Consider the following 22,124-nt stretch of genomic DNA (forward strand, 5'->3'; position numbering starts at 1 on the left):
GTGCCTTTTAAGGAAATCAAATGTTGCTATGCATTGGAGTGTGTTTTTAACAAAATAATAATAGTAATAATAATAATAATAACCATCATCGTCATAGTAATAAATAAATAATAAAAAAACAATTTGGTGGACAATATAATATCTCTGTCCAAATGGAAAGGAAATAAACAAAGAAAAAAAAAACTAAGAAAAATACATGAAAAATAACAGACAAAAATGCAGATATGTTAAAAATGAAAGAAAAAAAGAGTTTGGGCATTTTGATTTTATATATATATAGATAGATTGATAGATATAATTTATTATATATTTATATATTATATTTATATTTGTTTTTGTACAACATATTATTTATTAATGATTGTTTTAGGCCTCTTTCACACTTCGTTGTCCGTATCCGTCGTGTACTCCACTTGCCGGAATTACACGCCGGATCCGGAAAAACGCAAGTGAACTGAAAGCATTTGAAGACGGATCCGTCTTCAAAATGCGTTCAGTGTTACAATGCAATCCAGGACGCTATTAAAGTCCTGGTTGCCATAGTAGTAGTGGGGAGCGGAAGAGCAGTATACTTACCGCCCGTGCGGCTCCCTGGGCGCTCCAGAATGATGTCAGAGTGCCCCATGCGCATGGATGACGTGCCATGCGATCACGTGATCCATGCGCTTGGGGCGCCCTGACGCACGGGCGGTAAGTATACTGCTCCCCCGCTCCCCACTACACTTTACCATGGCTGCCAAGACTTTAGCGTCCCGGCAGCCATGGTAACCATTCAGAAAAAGCTAAACGTCGGATCCGGTAATGCGCCAAAACTACGTTTACTTTAAGGCCGGATCCGGATCAATGCCTTTCAATGGGCATTAATTCCGGATCCGGCCTTGTGGCAAGTCTTCAGGATTTTTGGCCGGAGCAAAAAGCGCAGCATGCTGCGGTATTTTCTCCGGCCAAAAAACGTTCCGTTCCTGAACTGAAGACATCCTGATGCATCCTGAACGGATTTCACTCCATTCAGAATGCATTAGGATAAAACTGATCAGGATTCTTGCGGCATAGAGCCCCGACGACGGAACTCTATGGCGGAAGACAAGAACGCAGGTGTGAAAGAGCCCTTAACTTGGTAAAATATGGATCTTTGATAATCAAGAAATCCTTTTAGGTGAAAACAGTTGGTCACCTGCATTGGATTTATGGTTCCCTATTAGGCTGGGGTTGAAAGTGGAAAATCCATAGAGTCTATAGCAGCAGAAAAGTTTGAAAAAATTCTCATCCGCACACTATGGAAAATTCCTGTAATGGACGCAAACAACTTGACCTTTTTCCAGAGCAGGTCACCTCAGTGCAATGCAGAGGGTGAAGTCTTCAGAAAACCTGCAGCGTTTGGTGTGGACATCGCCACAGTAGGAAATCCAGCAGATACATTGTGGATATTCTGCTGAGGAAAATTCACATTGGACCCGTCCCGTGAGGACATACCACTAGGGGAGTGAATTGTCATGGGGATATCCTCTTACTTCTTGCTGTACTGCAACCACAGGTCAAAGCCCATGTATTCTACAGCTGGGGTTGTCGGCTTCTTGGACATACCTGACACAGTATATTGCTTCTTTCCTGTCCTGCTCACATAGATAATTCCCTTTCCAGCCTGGTGCAGCTGATATTCTCTAATTTTACCATTTGGCTTTTTGGGAGCAGTCCAGCTCAGATGTAAAGCTGTAGAGTTCACTGTGACAATGACAGGTGTAGAGATAGTTTCAGGGACTCCTTGTTTAATGGCTGCAGTCACCTTGGATAAATATAAAATACAGGTCAATTGTACATACCAGAAATATCAATCTATCTGTCTATCTATCAACCAAACAAAAAAAGAGGCAGAACTTGACTAGTACTGAGTTTTGACCAAATCTGGTGATTTTATCTTGTATTATTTTCTATTTGTCACTTACTGGATGCAAATATTTAACAGATTTATGTTAATATTTTGACTTAATTATGTAATTGAACACATTATTGTCATGTGTGTATATATATCCTTACATGGTATCACCTTTTTGCTTGACAAAGGCTTTAGATTGTGCTGGTCTGAAACGTTGCTTGGGTAATAAATCGGGCCCTTGTGCTGCAGTTTTTTTTTCCTTGCTTTTGGAAATTCTATCTATCTATCTATCCATCCATCTATATTTCTCTATCTCTCTCTCTCTATTGATATAACTGTTAGCCCAGCAGTCCGTGCCTGCGCTGCTGCCCCTGCTTGCGGGTGCCGGGCTCCCTCTTTTCCTCCTGCTGCCGTGCTGACAAGCGAGGGCAGCTGGTAGCTTAACTGCTTGTATCTGTGCTCCGTGCCAGAGCTTACTTCCTGCCTGATTCCTGTACTGTTGTGTCTCTGTTGTGTCTATCCTCCCTTGTGAGGCAGCACGTACATGCCCTCTATCCCCCCAGCCTATGGCTGGGTTGCAGGTGCCACTGACACGGGGACTGCTCTGGAGTGGTACCTGGTGACTACCCTAACGGCCCAAGCCTATCCTCACCATCAGAGGCTCCAGTGAAGACCAGGTAGTTACTTAGTCAAGCCCCTCCAGGGTATAGCCGGTCAGTGGCACAGTGGGTCCACACTCACAAAACACTATCTATCTCTCTAGCTCTCCCTCTCTCTTTATCTATCTCCCAATCTATCTCCCACAAGTACGATTCATCATTAGGCCAAATATCGCAGCTACAATGTTAGCCCACCTTTGCACTGTGTAAGCAGCCAGCTACAGTACATGCCCTCAGTTGGTATGTGTACTCTTGATATGTCTCGATACCGCCCTGATCTTCAAAACGTTTCTCAGTCCCTTTGAACCGCTCAACTCCATCACGTACAAGTACATAATAAATTACACCTACAAAAAGCGCAAAATTAGGTTACTGTACAAGATAAATACATTTTAAAAATCTGACAATATATCATTGGTTGCATGCAGGGTCGAACTACATTGATGGTTCCAAAGAACCATTGCAAAAAAATTCGGTAGTGGGTCCCCATTCCACCTCTAGTAGCCAATCCTCATCTGACCTGCTATGGTAGACACATATAAAAGGGGTAGAAACAGGAAGCTTTAGACCACAGTGGGGAGAACATCTGGATGCCTGGTCACCTGTCCAACATCTGTTGCCTGGACAAGCACTCATGACTAGGTCTCTGTGTCCTTCCCACAAAGAAATAACTCCTAGTAGGTCTGAACTAGAATTAGCAGGCAGCATACAGGGCGAATGATGGAGCAGGGAGTGACAATTCCTTTGCACCAACTTGATCAGCAGTTTTTTCCATTCAATTATGATTTTAGCAACAGTATAAGAAGAACTCAAGGAGGTGGGGATCATGGACATTTGTCTCATGTACCCTTCCTGTGGGTCATGCTTCCCCTTCCAATCATAGAGAAAGCCTGTGAGTCCTGCTTCTCGTGCCCACACATTCCAGATTGAAAGCTCTACATGCATACAAACTCATACAGGCATACGTGTTATTTAGCAGTGAGCAGGCCAAACAGGACTCACAGGCTTTCTTTAGTCGTGGGTGGGAGAATCAAGACTCATATACTTTCTTTATGTGTATGCAGGAGAAGCAGAACTCACAGGCTTTCTCTATGTTTGGACAGGGGAAACAGGACTCACAGGATTTCTCTTTGAATGGGTAGGGTAAGCAGAACTCATAAGCTTTCTCTATAAGTGGTTGGGGGAAACAGGACCCACAGGCTTTCTCTATCAGTGGACAGGACTCACAGTCTTTGTCTATGAGTGGGTGGGAGAAGCAAGAGTCCCAAGCTTTATCTTTGAGTGGGCATCTATAAGTGGGGAGGAGCAGGAGTCACAAGCTTTCTTTATGAATTCAGACAGCACATGAAAACATAGTATCATACCATTTAGCTTCCTAGGTTCCTGCCAGCTCAATGAAATCACACCTTCACGGTTCTCAGCTACAGTCCATCTTGGAGGGCCTAGTCCTTGAGGTAAATCTTGATTGGTAGTGACCGTGCTCACATTACTGAAACTGTTGCTAAAACTGTTCCAGGTTGATATTTGATATTCATAGGTTGTGAAAGGGTTTACACCGCCATCTAGAAGGTAAAACATTGGGTCTGTTGAAATTAACCAATCCTAATAATTCAGGAGGCTTGCCAGTCTTGGCAGTCTATGGACTTTAACCTTCACAAAGATAAGAAGCTGTGGCTCCCAAAAGACAGAGGGGCGCTTATTATTACTTATGGTTACATTTATCCACAGGGCCCCAACTGGTCAGGGTGCCCAGGTATACCCCTTGTCAAAAGGGAATTTCCCTACGCAATATGACACTGCCTTCACTGATTGGACAATGTCAGACTATGTAGGGACACATCCCATTGACAAGAGGATTGGTAGCACCCAACATATCCATATTTTTCAAAAAAAGTAACAGAAGAAAGACCAAAGACAGAATCCAGAATGGTTATTTTATGGGGAATGCAAGTATTTACAAAAAAATAAATAAAAAATACATATCAGGAGGAGTGTTGGGTCCTTTTTAATGGGGTTGCCTAAGAGAGGAGCATTGACTGTAAAAAATTTTGATGGTGGTTCCATTACTTGGTCAAAGACCTGGCCATACAGATGTGTCCTCCCTTACATTTCCTCCTAGCTTGGCTGAGATGTGTGGCATGAGATAATTAGCTTTGAAAAAAAATAAAAAACACTATTTAGTAATACTCTGAAGAAAAAATATATGCCACATGTCTATGTGTGGCCAACCAGTGGTTGTGGTTTGAGGGGTTGAGGGGTTTGCTAGCATGTTGAGCTCACAGGAGTTAGGGACGCTAAAACAAAAACAACAAAATTATCCAGATTAAAAACTGGTGGAAGGTACCCCTCAAGAACGTGAATAGAACCATTCAATACTTAAATTCCCTCAAAAGCACATAAATATCCCACATGCACCTAAAGGCATCTCCTATTTCTGGTACGTGAAGGGTTCGCCCGGTAGGACTAGATAATGTGCAACTAGGGCAAGGAATTCAGCTGCAATGGGCCACCACGTCTGATTGGTTCAATTCTATCCCTGGACAGGAGGTTGTCATGTAGTAGATTATGTATGATTTACATTTGTACATCATTCATGGGGTGACCACTTTAACAAAACTAACTGAAAGTTAATGGTGGACACATCTGTACATCTGGGGTCACTCTGCGCAGGAATGAATGGGAGCTGCAGAAACTGCCATAAAATGTCTCCTGGTAGACAACCCCTCTAAGTATAGGGCACTTCTCTTCAGGTTCTGGTCTATGGGTTGCCTTTGGTTGGAACCCCTTTTACCCACAAGAGTGAATGAGGGAAGTTTTGCTGAAATTTGGTGATTTTTAAATTGACCTGGGGATGGTGAATTGGGACAATGAAGATATTTTTATTACTATATATTTACCGGTAAAAACATATTGTCCTGATCTTCCAGTGTAAACAATTTCCCAGTCCGTCCAGCACATCTTATCCACTTCCCTCGGGTCACTATCACTGCTTATTACACCTTGTCTTGTGGAGAGACAAGAATCAGAGCTGGAGTTAAAATGACACTGTCCACAGTACGCAGTGGCGGGCAGTGACAGGGGGCACACCACTGCTGAGCCGCAGCGTTCTTCCTGAGATAAAAAACAAGAAAAAGAAATTCAAGATTTCCTAATAAATGAATAAATTGCATTAAAAGAAGTAAGGAGCATAAACCCAGTGGCATCATACAGTATCAGGCTCTGTTCACATCTGCATCAGAAGCTCCGATGGGAGTCTCTGTTGCAGATTCTGTCAGATTTGTTCGGAGAAATAGCGACACATGAAGTCAAAATGACAGGTCCCGTGATGGAACCCAGTGGATGGCATGTTATAAGCCAAAGGGCCAATCTGGCCGTAGTGGTATGCGCTATCGGATGGATTCGTCAGTATGATGTGGGGAATGAACTGGAAACGGAAAGAACAATATGGATGTGAATAGAGACATATGGTTTTAAAAGACTGAGAAAATCATAAATACGTCTGGAAAGTTTTATACGGAAAAGCGAGTAGGCTTGACAAATGAAAAATAAAATTTGACCTGTAACCCAATCTATCTATCTATCTATCTATCTATCTACAGGTGAAACTCGAAAAATTAGAATATTGTGCAAATGTCCAATTATTTCAGTAATGCTAATTAAAAGGAATTGCAGCTTAAAATTAGAATATTGTGAAAAGGTTCCATATTCTAGGCTCAAGGTGTCGCACTCTAGTCAGCTGATTAATCCATACCCCCTGAGCAAAGGGGACCTAAAAATTGTGACTTTGGGGTTTCATAAGCTGTAAGCCATAATCATCCAAATTATAACAAAAAAAGGCTTGAAATATCTCACTTTGCAGGTAATGAGTCTCATATATTAGTTTTACCTTTTAAGTTGCATTACTGAAATAAATGAACTTTGCACAATATTCTAATTTTTCGAGTTTCACCTGTATCTAGCTATCATGTGTCTATCTAATACCTATATATCTATCTAGTATCTATCTATCTGTCTGTCCCTCTGTCCATCCATCCATCTATCATCTATCTCATATCTCTATCATCTCCTATCTATTTATGCATCTCCTATCTGTCTGTCTATTTCATTATCTATCTATCTAACATATTTATTATCTATGTCAGAGTACCCCCACATGTTTCTATCAGGCAGCCACTACAAGGACTTTAGATCTAACTTTTGAATTTGTATCCCGATGCATTGGTCGCATCATGGAAACTTCTACAACCTCTTTACAAAAATAGTCGGGTTATCTGAGCAGTGAGGAGACATGGCTTTCTTTAATTACCGTGATAAAGCTTTCTGTCGATGGCTTGTCAGAACAAACATGAGTCTCTGGATTATATCCAATTCCTTTACAGCATTCCTCTTCTTCAGTAATCAGCTCAGTTTCACAGCATTTTAATGGAATTCCATTATTTAACTTTAGATGTGCTTTAAATTGTCCATTAGGTCCTGAACAGCAGGTTGTATCGGACACGTTCACATAGTCTTGGCCGCAGCAGGACATCCCTACAAAATACAACGTGTATGTAACTGCTGATAGAAGTGCATAGGAATATCAATGTCCATACAGATGTGTCCACCTGTACCAAAATAATACAGTATCGCCACATACTAGTGCAACGACCTCCAGAAGGAGAGCCAGGAGGAGGGGAGTGGTAGTTGTGGCACTGATAGGCGTGGTGATGGTTCACAATGGCTATTCTCACTCCAACGCTCCCTGGGGTCGTGCAGTGAATGGAGGGCACACCCGTTCTTCTCTCGGGGCACACCCTGGACCCTTTGGGGCTCCTGCATGGTGTTAAGTGGGGTGCACTTGATGTTAGGTAGATGAGTACAAGGCAGGAGGGCAGATTAAGAGGCTGGCGCGCGAATTATGGAGTCAATGTCCAGGCTCATTCAGTTGCAATAGATAAAGTTTCTCTTAACTGAATAAATGATAGGAGTTGCAGTACATATCGCAGCAACAGGCAAATTTTTGAGGTATATCACAGAGTAAGCTTTTTCCAGTAGCTGTGTATAGGCAGCAGCAATGATGGTAGTTATTAGTGATGAGCGAAGCGAATTTCGGATACTACATCTGAAGCCGCTTTGCTCAAAACTTTGGATTAATGCTGTATGAAGATTCTGGTACCTCGGAATCAAAGCCGAGTTCGGTTCCAAGTTTTAAAGTGGTTTTCCACTGTAAAAGTCAAGTACCAAAGTTATTCAACAAAGTCTTGCGCGACTTCGTGAATAACTAACTTCCCCTCAATCGGAGGCCATACATCTTAATGCTGTACTGAGACGGATCTCTGAAATTTTGAGTGAGGCAAATTCAGATGTAGCATCCGAAGCTCGATTCGCTCATCACTAGAAGTAATCTTCTCTGAGTCTCACTCTAATCTTCCCAACCAGAGGTGTGCAGTTTTGCTCTCAGGTGCAACAGGCTGCCTCTCCCTAGGGCCCCTATATATCGCGACCCAGGTGTAGTAGGAATGGCGAGTGGTGTAGTGCGGCCTAAATATCTCTTTATGTGTGTCACGGTGCTCCTACCTGGATACAGCTGGACCCCAGGCTTTGACTCGGAAGCAATAAATAGGGGGAATAATTGAGGGATTTGAAAGAATAACTTGAGTCCAGACCTTGAGATGAAGTTTAATGGCAGCGTTACTTGAACTAACGTTTATCCAAAACAGTTTTCTGTCTTTGTCTTAGTTTCAGCAGGCTTTAGCATGAACTGCCAGGCAAACTCAACTCTGCTTTATCTCTTTCTTTCTGCTGTGTTGACAAGCTAGTTTAATAACTCTGATTTCTTCTTTTTGCTGCAACTCTCTCCTTAGTCTGACTTTGGTTCTGCCACAGGACTATGCTCTTGGCTTCTGAGGCTTCCAGCTTCTGCCTCCATGGCCAGCAGAGCTTAGGGTGCTCTGACTGGCATTGGCACGTCCAACAGAGACATGCCCGTGTACACCCTTCCCTGTCTAAGGAAGACTAGAACTAACTGGAAACTTCTGCCCCACCCTTCCAGCAGGAAGCAGGACTGGCCCACTTCTGCCCCAAAGGGGGTTTATAATGGAATGGCAAGTTCCATTCTCTCTAACTATAGCGCTGCCATATTTTTTGCTGGTGAACCAGGTACATTACACATGAACAGTTGCATAACAAGATTAGGAATGCACATTGTGGAGGACCTGGACAAAAATACATAAGATGACATTGTGTTAGCCCATTAAAGACAGCAGCAGGGTGCAGGAGTGGTAACACCACTCTGGGGTGTTACACAGGTCCCAGTCTGCGATCCAGATGGCTAGTCCCTCTCATGGTGTGCTGGCTGCCAAAGCAATATACACTTTCCACAGCAGTAAAGTCTTTTGCCATAAACAAGCAATATCTTACTGTCTTTCCAGGCATCGACACTGAAGTGGTTCTCAACCATCAGAAGCAGGTTCTCACTTAAATTAATCTCTGGCAGCGTTCAGTCTCAGGAATGAAGACTCCTGGGACCAAGATTCTCTTTGGGCCTACTTTTCAGGAGCTCAAATATAACCATTTCAGATATATATAGCGCATATGAGAATAAGTGCTTTAACAAATAAATCACAACATTTAACTCTTTAGCACCACTTTAACCCTTTGCAGTGATCCAAAAACCCTTCACAGGCTGCAAATCACAAGTACTGGGTGGTCGCTAAAAGACACATATAGATGTTTGATTTTTATTTTCCTTTTTAAAGCTGGCCACCTCACACCACACATCTGTCACGGATGGTGTTGCAGAAAACAAGAAGTAACAAATAAAGATCCGACTGACTTGATCCCAAACTAAGGAACAAAAGGGTGAGCCCTATTAAAGCCCTATAGCTCTCCCTGACTGCTCAGTCCATGCAAAGATCTCTGTGATAGAAAGTTGTATGTCCACGTACCTAGACTTAGTGACACCTGAAAATCCTATAATAGTGAGGGGACACGACCACCGGCTCCCTGCACTTTATACGGAGGGAGTCAGGGTCACCTAGAATCAAGCCAACAGGAAAACACAAATAAAGGGATAGACTTAACTGAGAAACCAGCAGTAGCAAACTTCTAGCAGTGAGCACAATCCAGGAAGTAGTATAAACCGCAAAGTGAGGCAGTATGGGAGGGGATATAAAGGGAGGCAATCAGACATTTGCAGTGCACATGCGTCGGTTGATGCAGCACCTCACTGTCCTCTTCTGGTGAGGGGATAGGCCGTGGAGATCACCAAGGTTGTTTTGGCAGAATTAGGGGATTTTCCAGGTAACCAGGGGCTGGGGCGTTGCCAGGTTAAAACATTCAGGGCCTGGGTCCCTGATGTTTTGTCCCAGGCCCCGAATGTACTGCCTGCCACATAGATAAAACTTTATTGCTATGCTAAGGATGGCAATACAATTGAATCTAATGCCCTGCAAGAGCTGAAGGACCAGTGATGACATCACAGTCCATGTGATCAGTTCTAAATGCAGTAGCTGAAAAGGACCTGCAATGATGTCACCATAATGTGACCAGTGCAGGAGAGGATGGCTCAGCAGTGAAGAGAAGTCCTGGGAAGAAGCTGTGGTGAGGTCTGCTATATGAGGAGAGGTAAGTATACAGTGATGTGTGAGCCTGATTTCTTACTCTTCTCTTCTCACTAGTCAGCGTCACAATAACTTTTAGCTTCATTGACGCTGACTAGTGAGAAGTAGTGATGGACGAACATCGGCCGGGACGATCGCGCGACCGTGATCAAATGTTCGCGAACCGCAAGTTCGCGTCGGGCCCAATTCACTTTAATGGCAGGCGAACCTGAAAAACCTTCAGCTCATATTTGCAGCCACTAAATACTTAGTAGAAGTGCACAAATAGTCCCACAACATGGACAGTGACATACTAGAGGGAGATCAATGACAAAAATTCCAACAAAAAAATATGTCTTAATCAGGGGACATTTTTATGCGTCTTAAAGGGAAATTCTCTTAATTGTGCCCTGTTGCACTACCTAAATGCACTATATAGAAAGTAAATTATTGGTATATACCACCCCTGCTTCAATCACTTTTTGGGGTGGTAACTGGTATATCACACCAGTAGAAATTATTTGTTCCAATAACGCTTGTCCCTCTATATACCTGCGGTATGGCAGCAGAACCGCACACAACTGCTGCACAATACAAATGCACTATAATATACTTTCCATGTTAGAAAGTATATTATAACATTGTACAAGGAAGGCAATCCATTAGAATATACATACAAATAAAACGTAACCTTTAATAATGTTACAATAAAAAGATATCCCTCAAAATGAAAATAAATCAAATTATATTATAGCTAAGCCAAATGCATGGATGTGATAGGCAATAACAAGTGCTTGGCGGCACCAAATCAGAAACCATATGTCCTACCACAATCCGGGGGGTTCCAGTGCACATTGATGAATCCCAGAGGGAAAGCAAAAAACATCTATCCCTGGGCTAGATGATGATGTGGGCAAAGAACTGTCCCTGATATTGCCCTACAGGGGGGTGCTATTCTGGCCCTGATAGCCTAGCCACAGACCACCCGCCCTGATAAGAGTGACCCCGTCTGGAACCTTACCCTATATAAAAATGGCCCTAGTAAGCCCCTAAGCCCCTGACTTCCAGGAGATCACTATATAGATCTATCTATGTGTTTTTGACTCATTATGAAAGTATAATATAAGTATATCTCACCCCTCTGTGTATCACACCTATCGATAGCACACCTATACTAGTGCTTAAAATGACTTTTGTGGCCCTATTACATAGCGTTTGGTGTCCCTAACAGTCTGTCCCTGCTCCACACAGCAACCTCTCCCTACACTGGCAAAAAACTGAAAGTAAAATGGCGGCCAGATTGGGTTTATTTATAAGGTAAGGGGTATGGCCATGTGCTGAAACATTGCAATTGGCTGTCCTGTACCACCTGATGGATGTTTCATGGGTCAAAGTTCTTCACAATGTAAAAGAATATGGCGGGTGCGAATATCTCCATATGTTCGCATGTTTGGCGAATCGCGAATGGGCAAAGTTCGCTGCGAAACGACTGCCGGGCGAACCGTAAGGCCATCTCTAGTGAGCAGAGAAGAGTCAGACATCACTTGAATTTGTCTCTTTTCTAGGGCTCAATAAAATGTATTTTTTTTTTAAAGACTGATAGGGGTTTTGAACCCAAGAACACTGCATGTGAGGCAAGACAGCAACCTGAAGGATTTTCTTCATCTATGTGATTGAGCACATTAAAAGTACAATGAAGCTAAAAGTCGTTGCGACACTGATGCTGACTAGTGAAGAGTCAGACATTAGGGTCACACATCACTTAAATTTGTGTCTTATCTAATGTTTAAAAACATTAACTTGTCGTTTTAAGGTTTGAACCTAAACCCAAAAACTCCAGAATACATACCAGCAACCTAACCACTAAGCTATGCGCTCATATAATACTGTGATATGTCAGCTTATAGCATTTCAGACACAGAGCTATAAGCTCAGCTATAGACTTTCTTTGGTTGTTTGATTTAGCATACAAATACACAGTAAGGCTACATTCACACGTCAGTATTTTCCTATATCCCGATTTTCGGTCCGTTTTTTGCGGATCCGTTGTTCCTGAAAATGTTTCCGTATGTCATCCGTTTTTTGCGGATCCGCAAAAAACGGAAACATGTATAAATTTCAATAATCAAATAAAGTTGTTTGGAATTCATCCGAATGTCTTCCGTTTTTTGCGGATCCATTGACTTTGTATTGTACCAGGATCCGAATTTTGCGGAAAAGAATAGGACATGTTTTATATTTAAACGGACATGCGGAACGGAACAACGGAAACGGACAGCACACATTGTGCTGTCCGATTTTTTCCAGGACCCATTGAAAATGAATGGGTCCAGATCTGGTCCTGATCTGTTCCGCAAAAAACGGAACAGATCAGGAAAGAAAAAACGGACGTGTGAATGGACCCTAAATCTATAACTCATTCTCACTTTGACTCTGACCTATGAAGACGATAAGTCAAACACAGATGTCAGAGCCAAATATCAAAGTCAGGTGTCAGAGTCAGGTGTCAGACTGGCATTATTCTGATACTGGACTATGATATCTGACCATGTCCTAAAATGAACACTGTATAAGTGAAGGGATTGGCAGAGCAATGCTGGGAGTTATGGTTATTTAACTGAGACTGTATGTTAGGGCTGAAGGGAGTGATTTTATTTACATGGGACAGTGGGGTGGAGCGATGTTATTTACATGGGACTGAAAGTTGAGGGGGTGATGTTATTTACATGGGAATGTATGTTGAAGATGACTGTGGGAGGGAGTGATATTATTTACATGGGACTGAATGTTGAGGGGTAATGTTATTTACATGGGACTGCATGTTGGAGGTGGCTGGGGAGGGGGTGATGTTATTTACATGGGACTGTATGTTGAAGGCGGCTGGGGAGGGGGTGATGTTATTTACTTGGGACTGTATATTGGAGGGGGCTGGAGAGATAATGCGATTGTATTTACATGGAACTCTATGGCGGAAGGAGGGAAATAATGTTATTTACATGGGACTGTATGGTGGAGGGGCTGAGGAATTATAATTTCTGAGGACATTAAATGGAGAAATAAAACTACAGGGGGGCATTATAAATACTGGGGGCGCTTCAGGGTGAGCATTATAACAATAGGGGGCAGTATAATACTGGGGGCACTGTGGGGGCATTTTAAATCCAGGGGACATTAGGAATTCTTATTACTACTGGGGGCTCTATAGGGGGACTTACAGATCTGCCTTATTTCTACTAAGAGCACTATGGGGGGCCTTATTACTGGGGGGGGGGGTCGTAGAGACTTTATTACCGCTGGGGGAACAATAGGGGGCCTTATTTCTACTGGGGGCTTTGTAAGGGCATTATTAATACTGGAGGCTCTTCTACTAATGGGGGAACTCTTGGGGAGCGTTATCACTGTTAGGGGCACTGTAGGGGGCAGTATTACTAATGAGGGCATTCTAGAAGGGAATTACTATTGGTGGGACTATGAGGAGCGCTATTACTATGGGAAAGATTATCTGTATGGCACTCATTTTTCTTCAAGATAGTATTTGGGGGTACAGAAAAGTGAGGAAGCTAAGATGTCCATGTGTCACACTCTGCAGAGACGAGGCGGCTGAAAGAAGTTGCTTGTCCGGACCAAATGGAGAAGATGATGACAGAGAAGATCTACATCGGAGGAGATGTCACCTGGGAGGCCCTGGATGTGAGAGGTATGTGCTGCTGTATAGCAAGTACAGTAAAATGTCTTCAGCAGTGGTAGATTATAATTGGGGCGTTTGGGTCTGTAGCCCCAGGCTCGGCATCACTGGGGGGCCCAACGCCGTGCACGGGAGCGCATAATTCCCGCTGCCTCCCAATCACCGCTATAGGCCTGAAGCCTATGCGGTAGTAAAATCCCGGTGCAGGCGGGCTTGATGATGTCATCACGCTCCTGTGCCCGGACGCAGCACACTCACGTGTGTGTGCGCAGCGCGCCTGCACCATCTACGAGTGATCGCCAACTGGGACACAGGTAAGTATTAGCTTTTATTTTATTTTTTTGTGTGCCAAATTTGGGGGACATTACTGGGGGGAACAGGAGAATATTACTGAAGGGACAGTGGGGTGCAAACTACTACATGGGGCGCAAACTACTACATGGGGGCAAATTACTAGTGTGGGGGAAATTAATACTGTGGGGGCAGTGTGGGGGACAATTAATACTGTGGGGGCAGTGTGGAGAAATGAATACTGTGGGGTCATTGCGGGGACAAATTACTTAATGAAGGGCAGTGTCAGGGCAAATTACCTAATGGATGGCAGTGTTGGGGCCAATTACCTAATGGATGGCAGTGTGGGGGCAAATTACTTAATGGATGGCAGTGTGGGGGGTTATTACTTGATGGGGCAGTGTAGGGGCAAATTACTTTTACTACATGAGGAACAGTGTGGGGGGGAATTTACTATATGGGGGGAAGTGTGGAAGAAATTACTGTATGGAGCAGTGTGGGGGAAATTGCTATATGGGGCAGTGTGGGGGACATTACTATATGGGGAAGTGTGGGGGAAATGACTATATGGGGGCAGTGTGGGGGACATTACTATATGGGGCAGTGTGGGAGACATTACTATATGGGGCAGTGTGGGGGACATTACTATATGGGGCAGTGTGGGGGAAATTACTAAATGGGGCAGTGTGGGGGAAATTACTGTATGGGGGCAGTGTGGGGGAAAAAACTATATGAGGCTAGTGTGGGGGCATTGCTATTAGGAGACATTATTTTTGGGGACACTATACAGGGATTATTACCTGGAGCACACTATAGGGTGTTATTATTACTGGGGGCACTCTAGGGGACATTATAATTGCTGTAGACACTATAGGGGCCTTTGGGTTAATTTATCAAACTGGTGTAAAGTAGAACTGGGTTAGTTACCCATAGCAACAGATTCCACCTTTTTCACAGCTCCTTTGGAAAATGAAAGGTGGAATCCTATTAATTGCTATGGGCACCTAAGCCAGTTCTACTTTACACCAGTTTGATAAATGACCCAAATTATGAGAACTCTAACGTGTCTGTGTAACAAACTCTGTAGAGACGAGATGTGGCTGAAAGAATTAGTCATGGCGTTCTGGGTCAAACGGAGGAGAACAGGAAAGAGAAGGTCTACATGACAGGAGATGTCACTGGATGTAACAGGTATGTGATGTTGTATTCCTCTATATGTAGAGCTGGCTCACCACTGTGACCTGTGTCTCATCTTCTCCTCCAAGTTTTTTTTATCATAATCATATGTATTTTAAATTTGGCAACTAAAATTTTAATTTGTCACCTGCAGTCCTATGTAACAGCCCAGATAACTGTTATAACAGATAATGTAGTAGATGTTCCATGCAGTCCTATGTAACACCCCACATAACACAATAGTTCACTGTGTTATGTCGGGTGTTACATAGGACTGCAGGTAACATCTATGACATCTGTACTCAGAGAGTTATGAGATGGTGAGGGTCCGACTCCTGGCACCCCCGCCAATCAGCTGCTTGAGGAGACCGCGATGTTCCAGTGAGCGCCGCAGCCTCTTTGCTCCTTACCAAGCACATCGCTGTCCATTTGATAGCACTGCACTTGGTATTACAGCTCAGTCCCAATCACTCAGATGGGACAGAGCTGCACCTAGACCATGTGAACGATGTCATATGGCCTAGGAAGAGACTTTGGCGCTTACGAAGAACTGCAGCCTCTTCATACAGAAAAAAAACTAAAACTAAAATAGAGGAGGGGGGGGCGACAGCCCCGGGCCTATCATGCACTTAATCCGCCCCTGGTCTTCAGTGCTAGTGTTTGCGGGGGAGGAGGGGGGTAATGGGGCTCGGGCCCCATATCTTTTGATACCCTAGCAACGCCCCTGACTAGGGGCAGAACTTACAAATGTCCCACACTTTGGTATTTAAATATTAGTAAGCATGGACTTCATACAGTTAACACACACGATGATTCATCAGAATGATGTACTGTAATTTTCATTCTGGAAAGTAAGCACACGTTACAGACTAAAGCTGGTGATACAACTTGGATAGCTGTGGGCTGAATGGTCTTTTGGCCAACAGCTATTCCTCCTCATTCTCCTTACATATGCACGCTTTGCTTGGTTGGGCATGCATGTGTTTTCAATGGGGAGAGGGAAAAGAGCTACTGCCAGACACCCCTGGTGGCAGCCTATCTCCCATGTGAATAAAATGATCATATGTGTTAAAATTCATTGTGTGCAAGCCTTCTATGACATCTGCCATTGGGGGAGAGCTGAGACACCCTCATACACATTAGATAGTCCGTTAGTCCCACCGGATTCGGCTGACATTTGTCTAATGTGTATGTCCACATTATGGTCTTCCATGTTATAGAGACATCAAAAATACCTGTTCTGACAGTGTGAACCGAGGAACCCCAGCTCAAATTGTCACCTTCCCAGTTGATAATATAAACCTATGAAAGACTCTCCATAGCCACCTGAGGGAAGTATGGACTTAACGAGGTATAGAAAAACCTTCTGCATACTCTCTTAATCAAGGGATGGCTTGAAGTTTTTGGGCCTCTCAACCACCACGAGCCATTTAAGAATACTACTGTCCTCTTATGTGGCACATGGTTCCTCTGCCCCCCTCAAGAACCAAAGCTCAGGTGTGAGTTCAACCTCTTCATTCCTATAACTATGCCATTGGTAATTAACAAGCTAAGACCCTTTGGCGTTAAAAAAGGGTGTGCTAGCATGCAGTGATGGCCAGTTCGCATTATTCGCCCGCAAACATATGCGGGCTGCCATCTTTTTTCACAAGTCCGGCGAGGCACAGGTAAGCCCTTACCTGTGCCTGTGCGAGAGCCGGTCTGAAAACAAGTGCGGTCAGCGGGAGCAGGCAGTTCCAAGAACACCACCTGGGGGCCTTCATCTGGCTGTTCTCGGAACTGCCTGCTCCCGGTGACCGCATTTGTTTTCAGACCGGCTCGCGGCACAGGCACAGGTAAGGGCTTACCTGTGCCTCGCCGGACTTGTGAAAAAAGATGGCAGCCCGCATATGTTCGCGGGCGAACAATGCGAACTGGCCATCACTGCTAGCATGGACCAAAGGGTATGTAAATACCAATAGGTATGGCCTATGACCCATGGAACCTCTGTTGATCATCAGAGCCATAGGCTGGAGTTCCACACCTTTTTCATAGTATACACAGGTACAGCGGCTTAACTGTACTGGCGCCTGTGCCTGGTATTGCGGCTCAGTCCCCTTCCAATGAATGAGACCTAGCTGCAGTACCAGGCACAGCCACAACTGTATATATGGCACTGTGTCTCTCTAAAAAATGAAGGGGTTTTCTTTCTTCCCGCTGATCGACAAGGGTCATAGGCCATCAATATTTGCATCCTGGAAACCCCTCTACTTGACTTAACCAATTGACTCCTAATTTGAAACCCAGTTGCTATATCCATTTCTACCATCGTTCGAACACAGTCATTTCTAAGGTAACTTATCATTCAGACAGACATTTTTGTGAGGGCCCATCGGGAGCCCAGGATATTCTTCTTCTTAGATTTGATGACACTCATGACATACTTCAAGAATCAGATCCTACGCAATTTAATAACTCATAAACACAACGCCGATAGCTCGCGAGGACCTCTGACAGCCAGACTCGGATTTTGATAATGAACTATTGCAGCTTGAGAAAGAAAAGAAAAAAAAGACAGACGACGCGTCCCTTTTTACGGAAAATTCTATCTGTGACAGAATCGGAAACTTCAGCCAAGAATTCAGTCGCCTAACACAAAATGACTCCCTTTCTAGTTTCTTTAGTAAACCATTACTTTTTTAAAAAATTATTATCAACCTTGTTCCAGTGTGATAAATTGCTAATTACTTAATACCCTAATCAGCGTTCATTCTTTGCAAAGATAAACTGTGACAGGGCCATTAATTTAAATAGTAATTTCACTTAATAGCCAGAACGGCGCACCAGATTTTTATGCAGCATTTTCTGAAGACTGCATCCATCACGGAAATATTCTGACATAAAGATGTCTGACATGCACTAACTCACTTAGGGAGAGCAGATGTTGCGGAGCAGAGTTTGATCGTAATTCCCATAGTGCATCACTTCAGCATGAATGAACTGCAAATGCAGAGATAGACAATTGTGTGGAGCTGCCTCGCCTAGCCTCTGACCCCTGCCTAATTTATCGCATGTACTCCAGCACTTGACTTTTGATCTGTAACATCAGAGGGGGATTTTTCGCTCAACCACAAAGAAAAAAAAAAATGAAAAAACGAAATAAGTTCAGGACCCGCAAATTATTTCTTCTGTGCGAAACCGAGGAGTGGAAAATATTTGTGCTGTATGTCATATATGGTTGGCCGTCAGCATGGATTTGCGGGCACAAAGGATGGGCCTTATGTATCAAAATATCAAAGATAAAAATTGATCTTGTAGTCCGTCGGCCTGAAGAGCAGTTTTAGGTTTTTTTTTTCAGTTAAAGGGGTTATCCATAATCAACCACAAATGGGGAATAACATAAAATAATAAAATGAGGTTGTCTGGTTTCCTATATTGATGACCCATCCTGAGGATAGCTCATCAATATAAGATCTGCGGGGGTCCGACACCCCACGCCGATCAGCTGTATGAAGAGGACGCTGCGCTCGTGCTTGCCTCACTGTTTAGCTGCGGCGAGCAGTAATTACAGCTCCTCTATCTCTTTCACGTCAATGGGACAGAGGAGCTGTAATCACACTGCTCGCTGCTGCAATGTCGACAGCAAGCAGGTAAACCGTGAAGAGAACGCACCGCACGCAGGAGCGCTGCCTTCTTTTTAAACAGCTGATCGGCAAGGGGGCCAGGAGTCAGACCCCCGCAGATCTGATATTGATGACCTACCCTGAGTATACTGTAGGTCAGGCACCCTCAAACTGCGGCCCTCCAGCTGTTGTAAAACTATAACTCCCACAATGCCCTGCTGTAGGTTGATACCTATAGGCTGTTCGGGCATGCTGGGAGTTGTAGTTTTGCAACAGCTGGAGGGCCACAGTTTGAGGATGCCTGCTGTAGGTCATCAATATAAGAAAACAGACAACCCATTTAAAGAAGCATTAATTACCTATTTGAGCTCCAGCCGCTCCAGCATCACCACTCCAATGCTCCCAACTAGAAATGAGCGAAGCAAGTTTCAGATACCAGATCCAAAGTCCCTTTGCTGAAAACTTTGTTTTAATGTTGTATGGAGATCCGGGGTTGTCTCACTTCAGCAAGTGGCATTTATCATGTAGAGAAAGTTAATACAAGGCACTTAGGTTTGTTTAGGTTCAGGTTTGTTTCGAGAGGTTACGACCACCGCGGCAGCGCAGGTATGAGGTGGTCGGGATGGGAGTAGCTGCGCATGCGTGCCTATGTGTGCTCCGATGGTCCTGGCCACGAGAGAGGCTGGACGCCTTTTCTTACAGTGTGCAAGCATGACCACTGCTGCTGGATTGCCGGGTGGTCGTAACCCATGGAAGTGAGCAGTGTATAATGTGATGGAAAAATGAATCAAGCCAGCAAAGGAGGAAATATGGACAATCACAATACATTAGTAAGTGCCTTGTATTAACTTTCTCTACATAATAATTGCCATTTGCTAAGGTGAGACAACCCCTTTAATGGCTAGAACCTGTTTTGGAAAGACCTGGGGTAAAGATTCTGTTCTGTATCTATATACCCGGACAAAGGCGGAGTGACTTGTTGATGCCACACTAATATCCAGGAGCCAAGGAGGAAAACTGTATTACTAATATTAGAGGGAACAAAACAAAACAAAAAAGTCCAATATTGACCCTTCTGTTCACCATCCATAAGTAATAATGTCCATCAGACGTCACATTCACTGGAAAGCCAGTTCATGTCCTCTGATAGTGATCATTAGAGATGAGCAGATCCATTCTAGAGAATCAAAAATAAGGATTCTATAGAATCAGAATTTCATAGAGCAGACCCGAATCGAATATTTAGAAATTCACTCATCACTAGTGGTGATATGTTTCTTCTGGGACCAGCTCCTATCTCAAGAACGGAGACCCATACCTATCAATATCCATAAATGTCCTAGATGGAATAATCTCTTGAATCGTACATTCACCCCAGGTCACCGTAGCCAAATTACCTTTACCTTTATGGCCACACTGATTCTGTCTTTGGGGTAATAACTAGACCTTATCCAACCTACCATACCACATTATATGATCTACAAATCAATATACTATCCTGCCATTTACTGTCAACCCACATTTCCTCAGAAAAGTCAAGGAGAAAAGTGTATCACAACGGAAAAAAAAATCTGTTTTGATGAAAACCTGCCAACAATTATTTAATGTGCATCACAGAAGCGAAGGAATGTATAAACACAGCTGGCTGATGAATTACTAATTCAATAAATCTGCAAAACCAATGGTTTACAGCGAGCATTAGAATTAAACGGCGTAAGCTTTCGAGGCAGCAGATAAGCTATACAAAATATTAAGCCAGGCTCTAATATTCACGACTTTGCACATATTGACTTGTGTTGCCAGTGCTGCTCATGTGGGGTCACAGATGTGAGAAGAGTTTTTGTATGGGCCAAGCTCTTGATTCTCCTAGATGGTTCCAGATACTATAGGCATTTTCAAATTTATGTTCAGTAGGAGCAGTGGAAGCAACATTTTGTATATCGGTTCATAAAGGAATGGTCTCGAATCATCACCCTTCTAATACAAGCAATGGAATTCAACAGTATCTATCTACAGTGGTGGATTATGTAGGCCAAAGGCCCTGCACTTTTCTTTCTTCTTCTCCACTTTGCCAAGACCAACATGGTGACTTGACTCCTGACAACTGCAGAGTTTTCTGCTCAGACACGTTTGGCCCTTGGCTTCTGCAGCCGTCACCAGTCTCTATAGCAACACAAATAAATTAGACCCCAGACCAAACCCCCCAACAGATACAGACTCCAGAACAGAATCCTAGATAAACATGAACCTCAAACTTAACCCCCTAAATACAAGCCCAGACCAGACCCCTACATATATTAAGTTCCCAGATCAGACCCCTAAATACAGATGCCTAAATAAATTCAGACCCCAGACCATGCCCCCTAAACTAATACAGAGCCCAAAACACCTTAATCTTACATAGCAGTTTGCACATTTCTTCTCTGTGGGGCCTCCTTGCTGCTCTGCCCTCTGGCTTCAGTTCCTGAACAGATATAGCCATGTGTTCTTTTCTGTGCCAGTCCACCAACGGTAAGAGGACCTGTACACACATGGTCATGTGTCCTTATCTGTGCAGGTCCTTCACACTTTCTGCCAGGGATCATTACAGAAAGTAGTTTTGATGTGGGTTTTGTTGCTATCCGTGTGAAAAACCACATCAAAACCACAATGTGGATCAAATCTTTGGATACTTTAGGATGTCTTTAGCCCCAGAAGCCACTAAAACTGTCCATTTTATAGTCCACAACCATCTTCTGTTCCACTGTGTAATATACTAGTTTGAGCACTAGTTGTAGTGAAACCTCTCCAAAAGACCAACTTTTTGAAAAGCTCACCCCATCTAATTCAAATTTTCTGCACCATATTTGACCTACTTTTTCAGAATCAAAACATCTATCATATAATTATGCATTAGACTTTAGGGGGTTTGTCTAAAAAAGGTATTGCTACACACTTGGTTATTTCCATTATTTACCAATCTCTCTAATAAACTGTTATAAGACAGTGTTCCAAATGCTTCATGTGAGTGGTTGAATAACGCCACCAATAGGTCCCAAACTTTCACCCATCACCACAGATTTCCTGCCATATAGATGGTCCAAAGTCAGGGCAGGCAGTAAAGGGTCAATACAGAGATCAGGGACAATTCAGGTCAGGCAGCGAAGGGTCAGAATCCAGTAAATGGGCAGAAGTTAGTACACTGGCAGACAAATGATTGCAACATACCTTTGCAGGGAACTAGCAAGCTAGACAACCTATTGCTCAGGGACCCTCCCA

At 43.5% G+C, this 22,124-nt stretch overlaps 1 protein-coding gene across 1 annotated transcript in view; it reads right to left on the bottom strand.

Moving 5' to 3' along the window:
- The window catches only part of USH2A (usherin), a 426,892-nt gene that overhangs the window by 192,792 nt on the left and 211,976 nt on the right, over nt 1-22,124 (bottom strand). The window contains exons 17-21 of the mRNA XM_044291289.1: nt 6,839-7,062; nt 5,430-5,643; nt 3,897-4,094; nt 2,728-2,879; nt 1,585-1,783 (exon numbers count right to left, since the gene is read on the bottom strand). Of these exons, the coding sequence (XP_044147224.1) occupies nt 1,585-1,783; nt 2,728-2,879; nt 3,897-4,094; nt 5,430-5,643; nt 6,839-7,062 (987 nt within the window). The remainder of the gene's footprint in view (nt 1-1,584; nt 1,784-2,727; nt 2,880-3,896; nt 4,095-5,429; nt 5,644-6,838; nt 7,063-22,124) is intronic.

The sequence above is a fragment of the Bufo gargarizans genome, chromosome 4, assembly GCF_014858855.1.
Source record: "Bufo gargarizans isolate SCDJY-AF-19 chromosome 4, ASM1485885v1, whole genome shotgun sequence".
In the NCBI taxonomy this organism is placed as follows: domain Eukaryota; kingdom Metazoa; phylum Chordata; class Amphibia; order Anura; family Bufonidae; genus Bufo; species Bufo gargarizans.